The sequence below is a fragment of the Rhinopithecus roxellana genome, chromosome 10 (assembly GCF_007565055.1).
Source record: "Rhinopithecus roxellana isolate Shanxi Qingling chromosome 10, ASM756505v1, whole genome shotgun sequence".
Classification (NCBI taxonomy): Eukaryota; Metazoa; Chordata; class Mammalia; order Primates; family Cercopithecidae; genus Rhinopithecus; species Rhinopithecus roxellana.
The window spans coordinates 46,380,510-46,401,540 of NC_044558.1; the positions used below are offsets into that span (position 1 = coordinate 46,380,510).

At 37.9% G+C, this 21,031-nt stretch overlaps 1 protein-coding gene across 4 annotated transcripts in view; it reads right to left on the minus strand.

Moving 5' to 3' along the window:
• The window catches only part of TBK1 (TANK binding kinase 1), a 53,060-nt gene that overhangs the window by 14,388 nt on the left and 17,641 nt on the right, over positions 1-21,031 (minus strand). For all 4 annotated transcript variants that reach the window (XM_010386917.2, XM_030939396.1, XM_030939397.1 and 1 more), the window contains exons 6-11: positions 13,137-13,297; positions 7,578-7,688; positions 5,732-5,911; positions 3,301-3,497; positions 2,292-2,350; positions 1,795-1,886 (exon numbers count right to left, since the gene is read on the minus strand). In XM_010386917.2, coding sequence (XP_010385219.1) covers positions 1,795-1,886; positions 2,292-2,350; positions 3,301-3,497; positions 5,732-5,911; positions 7,578-7,688; positions 13,137-13,297 — 800 coding nt within the window. The remainder of the gene's footprint in view (positions 1-1,794; positions 1,887-2,291; positions 2,351-3,300; positions 3,498-5,731; positions 5,912-7,577; positions 7,689-13,136; positions 13,298-21,031) is intronic.

Below are 21,031 nucleotides of genomic sequence, written 5' to 3' on the forward strand. Positions count from 1 at the left end.
TGAGGCCTGCTTTTATATGGCCCATGAGCTAACGTTACACTTTTAAAGACTGTAAAAACAAAGAAGAGACCATACGCAGCCCACAAAGTCTAAAATATTAGACCGAATCTTTAAAGAAAATGTTTGCCAACAGTGGTTTACATTAAAACTATTTTCTCATGACTTATTGGACTATAAGCTAGTAAGTAAAAGGAATAAAAGCTTCATGGATCAGCGACTGACGGTAGATAAGAGAGAAAATGAATATTAGTACATAGAGATTTTTCCAGAAACCAGTAAAAACAAGGAAGATTCTTAGTGGAACAAAAAGGCATAGGCTTAGGAACTTAGATATGTGAACACAGTGAAAAATATAAACACAAATTTATGGGTTTCATATAATGCTAACAGAAAAAAAGAAGGAGCCTAAAAAGAGTGATGAAATGCTTCATATACATTTTTGCAAGAAGGGGTGGGTATGAGGTAGGCATACATAAACTGTCAAAAGCATTACAGTCCAAGGGCACATACGTAGCGACATCAGCGCAGAAAACAAAGTTCTTAGCATCTGTAGGCCACAAGGCCATCATGACGTGTATGCAAAATTCAAAAGCTTTGAATGATGTATAGAAATAAACATAAATCCCAAAAGAGATTATGTATTTTCCATTTTTTTCAGATGGAAAGATGACGTTTATAAATCATGAAAAGTATAAAACAGGAAAAAATTATATCCATCTTACATTTCTTAGAGTCACTTTCAGGAAGAAACTATTTAAACTAGATGATTATTCTGATCTAGAATAACTATATTAAGTGGTCTAGTTTTTAAAAATTAACTTTTAAATTGCTCGTTAGATTATATATTCATATTGCATAATTTCATTTATATGAAATGTCTGGAACAGGCAAATGGTATATTAGTGGTTGCCTAGGGCAGGGCTGTTTAGGCGGAAATGGAGAGTGAATACTAATGGGTGCAGAGATACTTTCTGGGGTGATGAAAATGTTCTAAAATTAGTGATGATGGCTGCACAACTCTGAACATAATAAAAACCACTAAACTGTATGCTTAAATGCATGAATTAATAGTATATGAATTATATCTCAATGTTGTGAAGGCTGGGTGTGGTGGCTCATGCCTATAATCCCAGTTGAGGCGGGCTGATTGCTTGAGCCCAAGAGTTTGAGACCAGCCTGGGCAACATAACTAGACCTTCATCTCTTAAAAAAAAAACAAATTAGCTGGGCATGGTGGGGCATGCCTGTAGTCCCAGGTACTTGGGAAGCTGAGGGGGTAGCATCACTTGAGGCCAGGAGTTTCAGGCTGCAGTGATCTGTGATTGTGCCACTGCACTCCAGCCTGGGTGACAGTGAGACCCTGTCTCAAAAAGAAAAAAAAAATATGGTGTGATAAAAAAGGACTGTGTACTTCATTTGGGAAAATGGTAGGAAATTAAGGAAGACTCTGAGGACTTAAACGCTAGAAAGTACAGATTGTACTGGATTCTAACAAGCCAAAGACTTCTAACATAGTGAAATGACAACCGAGTCAAGGTCCTAGGAAAAGAAATGCATTTGCCATCACATCCTATAGCGTGGTGTAAGTTTTAAAATTCAGATACTATTTGTTCTGTTTCACAAGGTCATTGTAGGACTCATGAAAAAAGAGCTGCTAAATGTTTTATAAATGAAATGTGAAACAAATGTATTATAATAAAAATCAAGTACCTAACTAGTTTGAAGAGAGAAAATATCAATGATGGGGCAACATCTACATGAAAATCAATTTCAAAATTTCAATCTATTACTCACATCAGCCATCGTATCCCCTTTCGCATTAATTCCTGATAAAGCAGTAAGGTACTGGCAATTCTGCAGGCATAACACACAACCCCTGTTATTGCCTAATAAAGAAATAAAATGTCAATATTTGGTGCTAATTGTGGTACAGGGTAAGAAAAACTTTTATACAAAATTATTCAAGCTTATACATTTTTATCAGGTTAATTAAAAACACAACAAACCAATTTCTAAGAGTTAAAAATAGATATAAATATAATAAATATGTTATCCTTAACATTATCTAAACATGCACTGTCTCAAAGGAGAGAATTTTCTTATATAATGAATTCAAGAAAGAATAAAAAGTAAAAAAGAAAGCCCACAAAATAACTTGGAAAGGGTATCAATTTAAGTGAATAATTTCCTAAGTCATATAGGCATACATGAAGACACAATACATGTTATTGCTTCCACTATAACATACACTAAATTCAGATGTTTACATAGTAATTCAATTAAATACTAACCTTAGCCATGCTAGCATCCCCATCTAAATCATAACGTGGATGTACTTTAGGGAGGGAAACTGAAATATGAAGTAAAATAAAATGAGAAAGAAAACTTTTTGAAAAAATCACTTTATCCTTTATAGAGCAAACAGAATGTCTAAATTAAACATTAGTGGAAAAATCTTTAATGTACTTTTTGTGATAAAAAAATTACTGCAAACAATAATGTTCATTCTCTAACAAATTACCTCCAGTATTTCTAAGGAGTTTCATTTTTTCCTTAAAAATACTCCAACACAATGAGTTCAATGCTTCTCTTTAAATCTACATCAAATCCCAATCTTCAAATAGAACCATAAAATTCTGGGGGATTCATTTTTTTTCTATCAGTAGAATGAATAATTTAAAAGATTCTCAAAATGCAGATCTGATTTTTCTTAGACTCTAAAGCTTGGCACAATGTTCTATACATACTGGAAACAAAATATATTTGCTGAAATTTATGATATAAAAGGTAATTTTGAGTGTTAGCAAAACACTTTTTAAAGAGAGTTACAGTGAAACGTATGACAAATGACTTTATCATTTTATGAAACAAAATATTTGAAGTCAAATGATGTCTACAAGCCTTTTTCAATTTTATGATTACTCTCAACTACAGTAATTTATAAAATTTTAATGTTTATGAAAGTTTTACACTAATGTGATCATCAGCTTTATAAAGATGACAATCATTTCTACAATGACAGATTTTGTGGATTTATTTTTTTGTTTTTGAGACAGGGTCCCACACTGTCTCCCAAGCTGGAGTGCAGTGGTGCAGTCTCAGCTTACTGCAACCTCTGCCTCCTGGGCTCAAACGATGCTCCTACCTCAGCCTCCCATGTAGCTGGGACTACAGGTGCAAGCCACCATGCTCCGCTAATTTTTGTTTTATTTTTTGTAGAGACAAGGTCTCACTATGTTGCCCAGGCTGGCTGTATTTTTCTAACGGCTAGTAAGAACGACGAGAAAAATCCCAACTTACTTTTTTCATATATTAATCCTATGGTATTCAGAGGTTCCCGGCTTACTACAAATATGGGGTTTTCCTCAGTAGTTTTAGGGAAATGCTGTGCCAGTCTTCCAGGTTCTAAGACTAAGCGTCGCCCTTCATAGATAAGTTCTTGATTTGAAGAGAGAATTTTGGTTTGTTTATATACCAGTTCATGAAATATAGTAGCACTGTGTGAGAAAAATTCAAAAGGACACTATAACTGGGGATAAAGTGTAATTTTTTTAATGAGTGCAACAACATCCATCTCTAATTCATACTCCTAAGATCATAACCAGTCCATACAAACTTGCTTTGTTAATGTGGATACTACAAACTCCATTCCATGTAACCTGTCCATATAGTAAGCAATTCTAAAGTATTTTTATGTTTGGATACCTGTGTAATATACAGGATTCTTAATATTTTCTCTCTCTCTCTCTCTGTGTGTGTGTGTGACAGAGTTTCGCTCTGTTGCCTAGGCTGGAGTGCAGTGGCGCAATCTTGGCTCACTGCAGCCTCCGCCTCCTGGGTTCAAGCAATTCTTGTGTCTCAGCCTCCTAAATAGCTGGGATTATAGGCGTGCACCACCACATGCAGCTGATTTTTGTATTTTTAGTAGAGACAGGGTTACACCATGTTGGCCAGGCTGGTTTCGAACTCCTGGCCTCCAATGATGCACCCGCCTCGGCCTCCCAAAGTACTGGGATTACAGGTGTAAGCCACCACGCCTGGCCAAGATTCTTAATATTTTCAAATAGAGAATCAACATAGCAGAGAGGTTTAGAGCACTGACTTGAATCAGATACTTGGGTTCAAATCTCAGCTCTTCCACTAACTTCTTATATAACCGTAAGTGACTTAACTCCTCTGCACTGTTTCCTCATCAGTAAAATGGAAATAATAACAGTACCCCCACTTCACAGAATTGTTGTGAGGATTAAATGGCTTAAATACGCAAAGAATCAAGAATAGCATTTGTTATGTGACTATATGTTTGTTAAATAAATTAATAAAAGTAGGTATTTTCAAAATGATGCTTTAGGGGAAAAGATAGCTTCCCCATGAATAGATCAATGACATCGAAAGAAATGTTTCAGCAACAATATTGTAATTTGGCTCTACAAGCCTCCACTGTGTGACCTTTTAAAAAATTTTCGTTTTTAATTTTTGTGTGTACATAGGAAATGTATATATTTATGAGGTACATGAGATGTTTTGTTACAGACATGCAGTACATAATAATCACGCCATGGAGAATGAGGTATCCATCCAGTCAAGCATTTATCTTTTGTGCTACAGACAATCAAATTGTACTTTTTAAGCTATTTTAAAATGTACAATTAAGTTGTTATTAACTATAGTCACACTGGGTGAGCTTTTCACGAAACATTTTGACATCATTGGAGATTCACATGCAGTTCTGAGAAATGATGAAGAGAGACACCATATATTCTTCCCCCAGCTTCCCCCAGTGGTGACATCCTACATACAGCAAAGCATCACAACCAGCTATTAACGCCAATACACTCATTTTTACATGCAAGTGTATGTACGTGTACAGTCATGCATTGCTTATGATGGGAACAGTTCTAAAAAATGCATCATTGTGTGAACATCATAGAGTATATTTACAGAAAACTACATGGTATAGCCTTCTACACACCTAGGCTATATGGTATCTAGCCTACTGCTCGTAGGCTACAAACTTGTACAGCATGTTACTGTACTGAATACTGCAGGCAGCTGTAACACAATTAGAAACAGTATTTGTATATCTGAACATATCTAAACATAGAAAAGGTACAGTAAAAATATGATATTACAATCTTACGGAACCACTGTCATATATGTGGTCCATCATTGACCAAAATGTTATATGCAGTTTTATCACATGGGCAGTTTTTTTAATCACATGGGTGTAATGTGTTTTTGTTTACATAAAACAAACACTGATTATTTCTCCAGCACCAGGTGCTTTAACCATTATTATGGTTAATAATAACCATATTATCTGCATATGGTTATCACAGGCAAATAACCATGCAAACTATGAAGACTTAGGCTTTGATATTTTAAACATGGCAGGATAGTACACTTAGTAAAACCTGGCTCGTTTATTGGTAGATGCCATTTGTGGTTATGTGATTATGTAACTTGAAAGAAAGCACAGCAATGAAAATAGTTTTGTAAAACTTACAGTTAAAGAAACAAGCTAATTTAACTATACATTTTAGAATATCAATCCTTTTATTCCAAAAATAAGTGAAAAGGAATTTACTAAGCACTTAAATATAATTTTCAATGTGGGAAGTGGGTGCTTTTGGTGAAGCTGAGGCATCTTTTCTATTTCTTTTCCTAACTTAGGAAAATATTATATAATAGAATATGTTGATTTAAGAAGAAAACAGAAAGAGATACTTACGTATTATAGCTATGAACATAAATCTTATGAGCTGTCATTTGTTGTAGCGAAAAAACATGAATTATCATTCGGTGAAGTATATCACTAGTTTCTGCAAAAAACTGGTCAAAACCCCAACACTTTTCCTGATCTGCTTCAAGGATGTTTGCAAGAACAGGGGTAAGTAGAACCTGAAGACCCCTAAAACAGTATTGAAAAGTTACTTGAAGAGTGACTATGTCATATTGTCTAGGTTAAAAATCGTAATACCAGCAAATCGAAGGAACTGTCACTATTACTATATTAGACTAATTTTAAAAATTCAAAATCTGTCAACTTATCAGAAAGCTAGATAACCTTCATTTAATATCACTCATCAATGAATAAGGGATTATAGCTTTTTCTCTTCTAGAAATGGGGTCTTGTTATATTGCCCAGGCTGAAGTATAGCAGCTATTCACAGATGCTTTATGCATTGCAGTCTCAAACTTTGGGGCTCAAGTATCCTGCCTCAGCTTCCTGAGTAGCTGGGATTACAGGTGTATGCCACCGTGCCAAGCTCCATTACATTTCTGGTAGTTGTTTTCACTGCTAATTTGTAGTACTTAAAGTTCTTACTATTTAAAACAAAAAAAAATTATATAATATACTTTCTGGCATCTAAGCAATTTTTCTTAAAGAATTTATAACGTGGTATGCTAAAGACTGATTCAATAGATAAAGCCTGTTACCCTCCAGAAATATGCTGCAGTTCAGATCATCAGATGTTTTTGATTCTGAGTTTTGGCAATATAATTACTTATCAGCAAGTGTTCATTTCCTGAGCCCTTTACATTTTATCAGTTTTGCCTGAGATTCCCAAAATGAGTATTTCCTAAATCAAAATTTAACACAAATCACAATTATAATATTAAATTTCTGCTCTCCAATACAGTGAATTTCTCTTAGTAATCTAGCTGCATGACAATTTCATTTTGGAAACTTTTAAAAATAACACACACAAAAAACTGTTAACAACAGTGGCTTTTGAAAATGATTTCAGCATTGGAAATCTTGGTTTAAATGAATTTTCACAGAACCCAACATATAAAATGATAAGTGATATTTTATTAGCTTGTTTTATATATTTATTTCTTTAAAGTCATACAAAAAGTACCCACAACTAAAAACAGGTGTTAAGCCAGTAACTCAACCTGTGTCCAATTAAGTATTATATAACTACCATACTCAGTCAGGAAAAATGGAAGTTAATTCAGTAATCACAAATACTAAATACTGATGCATGTCTTGGCTTTATTTCCAGAGTGAAAATAATTTCCTTTCTACTTTTAATTTCTTTTACCATAATTCTTTCTTTGGGGTAACAGGATTCTTAAATGACAATATAATTTTTTTGATTTCTGTCTGTGACATTAAAGACCCATACGAACATTTGAAATTCTAAAAAGTACAAAAAACTATTATTTCTCACCCTTTGAATAATTTGAATTTTTTTAAATGAAGGTAATACTAAATCTCTTCATTGTTTGCTTTTTACAACTCCAGTTGAGAAATTTACTCATATCCAATCCACTATTTGTTATCCATCAATATGGAGGTCATTATAAAAGGTACTAAGGTCCTGAGCAGGATCCCCACACTGGGAAGAATTCCAAGACCAGTGATTACCAATCTTAAAAATGTATGCCCTGTGTCCTAATGCAGATCTGGGGAAATTATTCGTATAGCAGCAAAGACAAAAATCATTTATCAAAGCAATTAAAATAAAATCAAACTACACTTCAGTATGTGAGTATCTGTGGTTTTAGGCAACAAAGATTTCTAACACCCAAGTGCAAAAGATGAGAATCAGGTATACTATACTTACCGAGAAAGACTGCAAGAAACAGGCATGTCTCCGCTCCAGTCAATTGGTCCATTTTCTGCCTTCTGTACTCCAGATATTGCACCAGAAGGCTTTCCTGTAATTATTTTATACCTTGGGAGGAACAAAAGCAGAATAAAATAAGCAGTTATTTTTGCATGACTTATTAATGGGCTATGCAAAAAGTATTTCCTCAATTGCACCTACAATTATCTACTAGATGAAACTTTGTGATTGATGCTCACAGGATCCATAAAACAATCAAAATACTTTGAATCTGACTGACTGAAGTAAAATAGTGGTTGTACAGTTATTTATATATGCCATAGTTAATTTTCATTTGCGATCTCACAGTGCTTTATAACAGCATCTTGATGTTCACAACAAAAATATTAATTTTTCCATCTGAAAAAACCGAGCAAACACAAAATAAGTTATGTCACAGAATGTCTCTAGACCATGAAAAAAAAAGCATCTAATCCCTCTTACCCATATTATTAAAAGGCACAACTAAAGTTTCTGCAGAATGAATAGCATTCTTTAAAACAAAAAAGATAAAACTATAGTATACAGAGCACAGTATCAGATTCTTTGTACATTGGTAAACACACATTTGCACATTTTGGAAAAAGCATATTTGTTTAACGTTAAATATGCTCTGAGCAAATCAATATTTTTTTTAAAACATAGAACAAACCACTACAACTGATTTAGACCATTTGCTGCTTCCTCAGCAGTGGCAGTCAGGATTTCTGCCTTAAGAGATTTTTTTCAAAGAGGAAATTAATATGGAAAATAAGGTGTGTTCATGTGAGAACTATCTAAGGAGTAAGGGCACATATGTGAGATTAATGCAAAAGAGAAATGAATAAATAGCAAAAGTCTTAAGGGAATGCTTACAAGTTTTAAAAAAGTTTAATTTTGATAAGATCCACATATAAGTACATTCATAACATGCAAATGAGATGCTGAGAAATCAGCACTACTATAATGTTGGATGAATACATCCTTCATTAGTGAAGTAAAACAATTATTATTACTGAGTACTTCAATCACCTCTGAACATTCTTAGCACCAATGTTCATAAAAAGTTGAGTTTCTAATAAAGTAGAATTCTTCTAATGGTATATCTGCCCACAAGGGTGTCAGATAAAATCATCAGGTATTCCTAGCTGCTTATGAGTCACATGTTTCCTTCACTAGGGAGCAGCACACACTTTTATTTAAACCATTTTTAGGGCAGCAAGAAACGCTGACATTGCTTTAAATGCTGATACTATCTATGATGAGAAAAGGATTAACTGTTAGGCACAATTTATGTGTAATGAGAAAAACACAAATTATCAGTTTTTGTTAATGAAGAGATTTCATTAAAAGGGCGATGACCAAAAAAGGCTCAATAGGATGCTATGCCAAAATCATCAGTACAGCTGAATAGGTTATTCTTCCCATAAATATGTACACTGTCCTTGCTGGAAAACATTTAAATACCCAAGTTATAGAAAAAGTCATTGTACCATCTGAATTTGTTTTACTTCCTCCAACCAACAAAAGGAAAAACATGCTTCTCCCTCCATTTTTTGTCTTTTTTTTTTTTTTCCTTTTTGTGGAGAACGGGGTCTCGCTGTATTACCCAGGCAGGTCTCGAACTCCTGGGCTCAAGCTATCCTCCCGCCTCTGCCTCCCTGAGAGCTGGGATTACAGGCGTGAGCCACCGCGCCCGGCTCTCCCTCCATTTTTTGAGAAGAGATTAAATAATTATATTTTTACAGTTGTGATTATTACTTAAAGTCATGTTTGCTTCATAAAAGATAGAGCCAGGCTGGGCGCGGTGGCTCACACCTATAATGCCAGCACTTTGGGAGATCAAGGAGTGGGGGGCAGATCACTTGAGGCCAGGCGTTCGAGACCAGCCTGGGCAACATGGTGAAACCCATCTCTACTAAAAGTACAAAATAGCTGGGCATGGTGGTGGGCACCTGTAATCCCAGCTATCTGGGAGGCTGAGGCAGGAGAATTGCTTGAACCTGGAAGGTGGAGGTTGCAGTGAGCTGAGATCAGGCCACCGCACTCCTGCGTGGGCAACAGAGTGAGACTCTGTCTCAAAAAAACAAAACAAAACAAAAGGTAGGGCCAAATATATAAAGGTCCGAGAAATATGTTAAGACCTAAAAGAATGGTTGGATAGGTTAGGCTGTCAGTAGTTGCTGTCCATTCACTAAACTTAATATTCTTCACATCATAGTTTTATGTGTATGCGGTTTGGCTTTCTCATGAAACAAGATTATTCACTAATGTCTTTTAAAATAAAAAGAAGTGTGGTCAATTATAGATTATTTGTACAATTAATTTCACATCTAGAAATCCATCTCTTTTCCTTGGCTTACAAAAAATGACTTTATACACAGTAACTATTTCATAATAATTATGGCAATATACCTCAACAAAGTAGGCACAGAAGGAACATATCTCAAAATAATAAGAGCCATCTATGACAAATCAATAGCCAACATCATTCTGAATGGGCAATTCCCCTTAAGAACTGAGACAAGACAAGGATGCCCACTCTCACCACTCCTACTCAACATAGTACTAGAAGTCCCAGCCAGAGCAATCAGGCAAGAGAAAACTAAAAGGCATTCAAACAGGAAAAGAGGTAGTCAAATTATCCCTCTTCACTGACAATATGATTCTAAACCTAGAAAACCCTAAAGATTTCGCCAAAAGACTCCTAGACCTGATAAATAATTTCAGCCAAATCTCGGGACACAAAATAAATGTACAACAATCAGTAGCATTTCTATACACAGATAAAGCTGAGAACCAAATCAAGAATGCAATCCCATTTACCAAAGCCACACACAGACACAAAAATACCTAGGAATACACTTAACTGAGGAGCTGAAAGATCACTACAAGACCTAACACCGCTGAAAGAAATCATAAATGACACAACAAATGGAAAAGCATTCCATGCTCATGGGTTGGAAGAATCAGTATCATTAAAATATCCATACTGCCCAAAGCAATCTAGAGAATCAATGCTATTCCTATCAAATTATTAATGTTATTTTTCACAGAATTAGAAAAAACTATTCTAAATTCATATGGAACAAAAACAGAGCCTGAATAGCCACGGCAGTCTTAAGCAAAAAGAACAAAGCTGAAGGTATCATATTAGCTGACTTCAAACTATACTGCAGGGCTACCATAACCAAAACAGCATGGTATTGGTACAAAAACAGATACACAGACTGATGGAACAGAATAGAGACTCCTAAAACAAAGCCACACATCTACAACCAACATATCTTTGACAAAGTTGACAAAAATAAACAATGGGGAAAGGATACCCTATTTGATAAATGGTGCTGGGAAAACTGGCTAACCATATGCAGAAGAATAAAACTAGACCCCTACTTCTTACCATATACAAAAATTAACTCAAGATGAATTAAAGACTTAAATGTAAGACCTCAAACTACAAAAATTCTAGAAGAAAATATAGGACATACTCTTCTATACATTGTCTTAGGCAAATAATTCATGATGAAGACCCCAAAATCAAATGCAACAAAATAAAAAATAGACAAATGAGACTTAATTAAACTAAAGAGCTTTGGCACAGCAAAAAGAACTCTCAATAGAATAAACAGACAACCTACAGAATGGGAGAAATTATTTGTAAACTATGCATTTGATAAAGGACTAACATCCAGAATCTATAAGGAACTTAAACGAATTAACAAGAAAAAAAAATCTCATTAAAAAGTGAGCAAAGGACATGAACACACTCTCCTCAAAAGACTATGAGAGATGCCAACAAACATGAAAAAACCACGAATCATCAAAGAGATGCAAATCAAAACCACAATGAGATACCATCTCATGCCAGTCACAATGGCTATAAAAAAGTAAAAAAATAACAGATGCTGGTGAGGTTGTGGAGAAAAGGGAATAATTACACACTATTGGTGAGAAGGCAAATTAGTTCAGCCCCTATGAAAAGCAGCTTGGAGTTCTCAAATAACTAAAAAGAGAACTATCATTTGACCCAACAATCCCATTGCTGGATATATAACCAAAGAAAAATAAATTGTTCTACCTAAAAAGACACATGCGCTTGTATGTTTATCCCAGCAGTATTCACAATAGCAAACACAAAGAATAAATCTAGGTTCCCATCAATGGCAGATTGGATAACAAAAATGTGGCACATATACACCACAGAATACTATGCAGCCATAAAAAAGAATGAAATCATATCCTTTGCAGCAACATGGATGCAGCTGGAGACCTTTAGCCTAAGTGAACTAATGCAGAAATAAAAAACCAAATACTGTTATGTTCTCACTTATAAGTGAGAGCTAAATCTTGGGTTTACAACTTTTCCATCTGTGCCATAGAGCCCATCATATTGTCTCACCAATTCCAGAAATCAATTCTTGTAATTATCCCACTTACTTAATGCATCAAAGATGGACATAAGGATGGAAACAATAGACAATGGGGACTCCAAAAGTAGGGAGGGAGGGAGACAAGGGCCAAACACTTCTTATTCGGTACCATGTTCACTATCTGGGTGATAGGATCAATAAAAGCCCAAACCTCAGCACCACACAACATACCCTTTTAACCAAACCTTCACACATACCCTCTGAATCTAAAATAAAAATGGAAATTAAAAAAAAAATTGTGACAATACATAAATGTACATACATTATACTAGTAAAATATTTAAGTGTCTGGCCCAAATCTGCAACACTGGGAAAAAAAAGTTTAATGTTACATTACTGCCAAAATGTTATTTTTAAGTTTCTTTCATTTATTTATTTAGAGACAGGGTCTCACTCTGTTGCCCAGGCTGGAGTGCAGTGGTGCAATCACAGTTCACTGCAGCCTCAATCTCCTAGGCTCAGGTGATCCTCCCACCTCAGCCTCCTGAGTAGCTGGGACTACGGAAGCATAACATCACCCCTGGCTAATTTTTGTATTTTTTTTGTAGAGACAGGGTCTCTACAAAACCCTCATGTTGCTCAGGCTAGTCTTGAACTCCTGGGCTCAAGAGATCCTCCTCCCTCAGCCTCCCAAAGTGCTGAGATTATAGGCATGAGCCACCATGCCTGGCCCAAAATGTTATTTTTTAAATGGTAAAAGAAATCAGTTCACTTTAGGGTAAGACTGATGTTTTAGATCTGGTAATGATTCTAATATTCCACAGAACTGTATTATTTTTTTCAGTTGTATGGGAGAAAAGTGCTGACGAGTACGCAGAGTGAAATAAACAGTGAGCTGAAATAAGTCTAGAAAGCAGTACGTTTTTAATGATAGGCCAAAGACTGAATACCATTTATACTGTGTATATAAGATATTTAAACATAACATGGAAAATTATGCATACTTTTATAGGGCTGCATTCTTTTTAAAAACTCAGGTAGCTTAAAATATCAGAAATGATTGTTAAACCAATTTTCATTAGCATAAACCACTAACAATAAGATGAACCAAGATAGAAATCATTTTTTAAATGCTTCTCTGATTTTAGATCGGGAAACCACTTACATCACTTCTTTATTCCTACGAGGCCCTTCAAAGGGTCTAAATGGCAGTGATCCAGTAGCTGCATGGTAAAATGTTACCCCAATGCTCCAAAGATCAACTGTTGCTCCATATTTCTTCTGATGATCTTTTCTTAGCACTGCTCTCTCATACATATCAGGGTGCTAAGATTAAAAAAAAAGATGAAAAATCTATGAACTTGTGACCAATTTCATTATACAAACAAATGGATACTCAATAATGCTTAGAAATTCTATTTTGTTTTCCTAATAACTTCACTTTCCCAATCTGAAAAGACTATTTCATATCTTCCCCTCCCTCCTCAAACCTCCACCACCACCTCCTTTGATCCTCAATTTTGATAACCCTGCTTCATAATTTAATGTGGAAATGGAATGAATCAGACCAGCACTCCCTTATGCCCTTTACCAAATACAACCTACCTGAATCTGTGTCCGTTTTCTTTTTTTCTCTTTTTTTTGAGATGGGGTGGAGTGCAGTGGCTTGATCTCAGCTCACTGCAAGCTCTGCTTCCTGGGTTCAAGCAATGCTCCTGCCTCAGCCTCCTGAGAAGCTGGGACTACAAGTGCCTGCCATGATACCTAGCTAATTTTTGTATTTTTTGTAGAGATGGGGTTTTGCCATGTTGGCCAGGCTGGTCTCGAACTTCTGACAAGTGATCCTTGAGGACCTTGAGAGCCTTGGCCTTCCAAAGTAATGGGATTACAGGCATGAGCCACTGCCCCTGGCCAATCTGTGCCCGTTTTCCAGGCCTCCTTTCCAGTCACAATGGAACTGTGCCTATATATGGCCAACTTTTCCATCTGTACTGTAGAGCCCATCATATCATCTCACCAATTCCAGAAATCAATTCTCGTAATTATCCTACTTATTTAATGCATCAGTTTCCCTCTGTTCTGATTCATTACTTTCTGCTTACAAACATGCTTTAGTATCTCCCATTTTAAAAGATCTCTAAATTGACCACAAAACTCCTTTCAACAATTACCCAATTCTCTGCTTCCCACCACAGCAAAGTTTCTCAGTACAACTGTCCATGCTTATTATAACTGCCTTACTCCCTCATCTCCCATTCAGACCTAATGCATTAAATATCATATGTATGCTTTAACATCCCAAACTATCTTGGGCCCCAAGCCTCAGATTCATATATCCTACTGTTCTCTTGATGTCTACAAGGCAGCTCACTCTTAACATATCCAAAATTGACTCTTGGTCTTCCCACTTAAACTTGCTTCCTCCTAAATCTTTTTTTTTTTTTTTTTTTTTGAGACGGAGTCTCGCTCTGTCACCCAGGTTGGAGTGCTGTGGCCGGATCTCAGCTCACTGCAAGCTCCGCCTCCCGGGTTCACGCCATTCTCCTGCCTCAGCCTCCCGAGTAGCTGGGATTACAGGCGCTGCCACCTCGCCCGGCTAGTTTTTTGTAGTTTTTAGTAGAGACGGGGTTTCACCGTGTTAGCCAGGATGGTCTCGATCTCCTGACCTCGTGATCCGCCCGTCTCGGCCTCCCAAAGTGCTGGGATTACAGGCTTGAGCCACCGCGCCCGGCCCCCTCCTAAATCTTTAAGTGAATAGTACCACCACATATCTAGCTGCTCACACCCGAAACCTATCAGGCAGCCTTAATTTCTTTGCCTTATCCCTCAAATGCAATCTGTCAGGGTAAGTGTATTTAATTTAATGAAATTAAATTCTCTAGAGGACTAACTTGACTGGGTTCACTGGGGATCTACTGACATTCAACACACGTCCTTACACATAGGAGACACTACACCAAGTTTGTCCAACCCGCAGCCTGTGGGCCACATGTAGCCCAGGACACCCTGAATGCGGCCCAACACAAATTCATAAACTTTCTTAAAACATTGAGGTCTTTTGCAATTTTTTTTTTTTTATAGCTCATCAGCTATCACTAATTTATGTGTGGCCCAAGAAAATCTATCATATTTTACGTGTGGCCCAAGGCAATTCTTCTAGTGTGGCCCAGAGAAGCCAAAAGATTGGACACTCTGCACTATATACCACAGTCACTGAGAACAGATGGAGCTTCTAAAAAATTGTTTAGGAGCTTACAGAACCTAACAGATATTCTGTTAGGAATGGACATTTTGTTCTGCAGAGAATAACCAGTGGTCACACACAGCATGGCCTCCTCCCATCTGCCTTCATGAAAGTTATACACTGGCAACTTGAAGATTTTTGGAAGATAAATCTTAAAAAGTATACTTATGGACCAAAGTAGAGTTACCACCTAAATGATCCCAAACCAAAACAATTCCTTATGACACTGTGGGATTTAGCTACAGCCCAGGGAACTGGGAACCAGTGTAGGAAATGCTGCTGGGATGGGCTTCTAAATGATGCAGTCTGTGAATCTTACTCCCAAAGGATCAATCTCTGATTTCTGGGAGTCGGGGGTGGGGGTACTGGAGATGAGGGTGGGAAAAAGGCTCTTTCGAGAAATACATTTTAAAGAGAAATCAGAATGCAGACAAGTATAAGACCTGGGTATTGAAGTGAGTGTCCAAACATATGCCTACTAGATATATGGGATCTCAGTGGCTCTGCTGGTTCTGTAGCACCGTACATAAAGTGATTTTTGTCCAAAGAAGCGACTACCAAACCTTTGATCTAGCAGCTGGTACTTAGTGTATAAATGGTGTCGTGAAGAGGCCAAGAGTACCTGGATAGGTCTGACGCCTTCCGGAATATAAAGCCTCCTGGGAAGAGGAGACACAGTGATTCTAGAAGGAGACAAAGACGGACCTCCTCACAAGGTGCAATAATATACAGACTAATTGGTATAGCAGGAAGCTATTCCCTGGGAGTGACTAACTTGGGGTGGCTTGACACATGCTGGTCTGATACATTTGTGCCCACTGGCTCTCTCCTGATGTGCTACCGGCTTGGTGTTGCTGGGCCTGGGCTATTGCATCTGGAAGAAAAGCATAAGGATAAAGCTACTCCAAGGTTTTCAGAATTATATTACTGAGATGATATCCATTATATTAAAAACAGTAGAAGAGACAGGGTGTGGTGGCTCACATCCTGTAATCCCAGCACTTTGGGAGGTCAAGGTGGGTGGATCACTTGAGGTCAGGAGTTTGAGACTAGCCTGGCCAACATGGTGAAACCTCATCTCTACTAAAAATACAAAAATTTGCTGGGTAGTGGCACACACCTGTAATCCCAGCTACTTGGGAAGCTGAGGCAGGAGAATTGCTTGAATCCAGGAGGTAGAGGTTGCAGTGAGCTGAGATGGCACCACTACACTCCAGCCTGGGTAACAGAGTGAGACTCTGTCTCAAAAATACATATATATATATACAAAAATATTAGCCAGGTGTTGTGGTGTGCACCTGTAACCCCAGCTATCTGGGAGGCTGGCACGTAAGAATCACCTGAACCTGGGAGGCAGAGCTTGCAATGAGCTGAGATTGTGCCACTGCACTCCAGCCTGGGCGACAGATTGAGACTCTGTCACAATAACAACAACAACAAAAACAAAAAACAGTAGAAGAATGTTTTCTTTGGACTTTAACATACAAAAGAGAGGATTTAACATCTGGGTTGTAGTTTCTGGGAGCTTCAAAACAAGGGAGGTTTTCAATTAAATGTAGAATACAGCTAGGCTGCTGAGTCTTAGACTATTATTTATCTCATTTTATAACTTCTGGTGCACTGTATTTGAATATTTCCCATTCTGAAATAGGAAATAAATAGATTGGAGTTAAATTTCAGCCTTGAGTGGAGTTTATTTAATGTTTTGCTTCTCCTGATTTTAAGTCTTAGAGGCAAAAGCTAAACTGTGTTCCCAGGAGGTTACATGAAAGATTAATAGTTGGTATTGGGGAAGCAACCTCATGAAGGCTGGTACAGGACTGTTCTTTGCTTGTTATGGTAATTATCATGATTGGAAAAGGCAGAGACCAGACACTGAAGGACATACTGCAGTATATGTGACAGTTCTGAGAAATGATCCCCCTACATATAGCCTGAATGACTTTGGAATATTCTGCCAGATACTTGTGCAGGTGAGAAATCTATTTCAAACTCCATTTTATATATAACAAAGCATTTTTGCACAGTTTTTCCAAGAATGTAACTATATTTAAATCCACTTTGTTTAGTTAGAAACTTTACCAAAAATTGTTCACTACTTTGGAAAATCATGTCAATAACAATATTACCACTTGTGATGTGATTCACTAATACAACGTGAGTTATCACTGCACTTGTATTCAAAGTGGTATTACATATATGCGCAAGCATGTATGACTACTTAATTGTTTGCTCATGAAGCTGTTTCTAAATTTTTACATATTAAATATCTATTATTTTATTATAAAATATTTTCATTTACATTATTAAGATATGCTATTTTAATTAGGTGTGCAGGTTTATAATATTATCTAGGAATTTCATTTCAAGATACTGAAGGGAACACTGCAAAATATTTATTATAAAAAGGGGGTATTGGTCTGACAGGGTTTAAACTACTAGCCTATCTGATCTGGCTAGCCCCTTGATCACTTCTTCAATTCTAATTCCTTCCACTTGCCTCTTTATTCACTAAATTCCAGCAAAACTGCCATCTTTTCTGTTTCTCCAACTCCTGAGGTCATTCTTTTTTTTTTTTTTTTTTTTGAGACGGAGTCTCGCTCTGTCACCCAAGCTGGAGTGCACTGGCCAGATCTCAGCTCACTGCAAGCTCCGCCTCCCGGGTTCACGCCATTCTCCTGCCTCAGCCTCCCGAGTAGCTGGGACTGCAGGCGCCCGCCACCTCGCCCGGCTAGTTTTTTGTATTTTTTAGTAGAGACGGGGTTTCACCGTGTTAGCCAGGATGGTCTCGATCTCCTGACCTTGTGATCCGCCCGCCTCGGCCTCCCAAAGTGCTGGGATTACAGGCTTGAGCCATCGCGCCCGGCCCTGAGGTCATTCTTGTCTCCAGGCCTTTACAGCTCCTGTTTTCTCTGGGGTTGATGGAACCAGACTGAAGCAGAAGCACATTCTTAGAGCAGTTAACCTTGGCAAGCAGTGCCCTCCTGGGAATGGCAGTGTCCTGAGCACTCATCTACTGTGGCTTTGGCCATGACAGGTGTGGGCTCCAGAGACAAGGAGCTGGGGCTGGTGAACTAGCTTTTAGAAATAGGCTGTCCTTACAGAAAGTGGGGTTGGGGAAAAAAAAGTACTGGGTGAGAGAAAGAGAAAGAGAGAGAGAAATTGAATTTTTGAACAAGTTATTTTATCTAATAATTGAATTTGAAGGACACTGGCTCAAGCTTGCTACTGGAAAGGAGGCAGTCTGGGAAAATATGGCCTTGAGCTATTTATTGGAGGCTCACTGCTCTAAGACAAAAGAGAAGGGGAATGTCTGAGCTGGGGAAGTGAATGAATCAGGAAGCTGCCTTGTACCAAAGCTCTGGTGTGAATTCAGCAGTGTTGCTTCTAGAAGCAGAAAGCATGGTCTAGCGAAATATAACTGAGAAGACCACCAACAGAGAAATGAGAATGAAGATGTGTGTTGACTCAGTCACATGTTGAGGCCCAGGAAGAGACAAAAGGAAAATAGCAAAAGCACAAATGTCAGGTAGGACAGAGAAAGGAGCAGGAAGGAGGTGATTTCCTCTTGTCTAACTCTGCCTGGTGTTCTCGGCAGGCTAAGATGAAAGTCCCTGCTTTTGTGGAGCTTACATTCTCGTGGAGAATTCAGGATATGAAGCCTGATTACATTTGCCAGAAACATCTGAGTCCTGTCTCTGTTCCAGCCAAGAGTCTCAGGAAGCTTGAAGGTAAATTCATTACAACTGTACTTCCCTCTGCTATCTATGTTGTATGACACATTCTCCAGATCCACAATGACAGGGAGCCCACTGTATCACAAAGCAGCTCACACGTCACAACTCAGACAGCCAGAGGACCCCAAAGGCATCCTGGGCCCTCAACAACACAGGTCTACGTAGGGGAGAGGAGGCTAGACTGATGCAGTAGGGTTCAGTAATACACAGCAAGCAGAGATGGAGGGAACTGCCGAGGAGTATGAGGACTGGTGGTTGAGTTTCTTTACTGCAGGGTGAGGTGGCTTCCACAGGGCCAGGGAGTGGCCACAGAACAGCAGTCAGAACAGTGTGCCTGGCTTGCTTCTTTTTATCATTTCAGTGTCAGTTCAATTAGTCCTTAAAGGAGGCTTTCCCAGGCTATCTTTCTCCTGCTAGTCACTCTTTATCTTATTACCTTAATTTATTGTCTTTGCTAAATTTTAATGATTTGAATTTACTTGTTAATCGTCTTTTTTCCCTACCAGAATGTGGGCTCCATAAGAGCAGGAATACCACGTATCTAGAGTCTGAATACCTAGAACAGTATCTGGTATATAGTAGGCACTTCATAAATATTTGTGCAATGAATGAATAAAATCCATTTTTAGGTACCTTTTTTTTTTTTTATCCCCTGAGACAGCGTCTTGCTCTGTCACCCAGGCTGGAATGCAGTGGCGTGATCTCGGCTCATTGAAATCTCCACCTCCCAGGTTCAAACAATTCTGCCTCAACCTCCCAAAGTAGCTGGGATTACAGGCACACGTCACCATACCCAGCTAATTTTCATATTTTGAGTAGAGATGGGGTTTTACCATGTTACCCAGGCTGGTCTCAAACTCCCAACCTTGTGATCTGCTCACCTCGGCCTCCCAAAGTGCTGGGATTACAGGTATGAGCCACCGTGCCCTGGGTCAGGTACTTTTTTTTAAAAAAATTAAGAGACAGGGTCTCGCTTTGTAGCCCAGGCCAGATTGCAGTGGTGCAATCACAGCTTACTGCTGCCTCAAATTTCTGGGCTCAAGGGGTCCTTCTGCCTCAGCCTCATGAGTAGCTGGTAGTATAGATGTGTACCACCATGCCTGGCTAATTTTGTAATTTTTTGCAGAGATGGGGTCTTGTCATCATGCCCAGACTGGTCTTGAACTCCTGGGCTCAAGCAATCCTTTGCCTGCCGAGGAAGCAATCCTCAGCATCCCGAAGTGTTGGAATTATAGGCATGAGCCACTGCGTCTGACCCATTCTTAGGTACTCTCATCTAAAAGATCATCACATATATCTACAGATGAATTTGGGGTTACCAATTGTTAGGATAACAATTTAAGACACTTAGTTCATGCCACTAAGAATAATCTGAATAAAGCTACAGGGGGTGGGAGACATCTTGCATCTTATAAAATTACAACCGCACAATCCAAATGCAAAAAAGTCATAGATTCTATGACTTTTAAGACAAAACCCATAGAGACACAAAAAACCCTCCAAAAAATCAATGAATCCAGGAGTTGGTTTTTTGAAAAGATCAACAAAATTGACAGACCGCTAGCAAGACTAATAAAGAAGAAAAGAGAGAGGAATCAAATAGACGCAATAAAAAATGATAAAGGGGATATCACCACAGACCCCACAGAAATACAAACTACCATCAGAGAATACTATAAACACCTCTACGCAAATCAACTAGAAAATCTAGAAGAAATGGATAACTTCCTGGACACTTACACTCTTCCAAGACTAAACCAGGAAGAACTTGAATCCCTGAATAGACCAATAGCAGGCTATGAAATTGAGGCAATAATTAATAGCCTACCAACCAAAAAAAGTCCAGGACCAGATGGATTCACAGCTGAATTCTACCAGAGGTACAAGGAGGAGCTGGTACCATTCCTTCTGAAACTATTCCAATCAATAGAAAAAGAGGGAATCCTCCCTAACTCATTTTGTGAGGCCAACATCATCCTGATACCAAAGCCTGGCAAAGACACAACAAAAAAAGAGAATTTTAGACCAATATCCCTGATGAACATCGATCCAAAAATCCTCAATAAAATACTGGCAAAT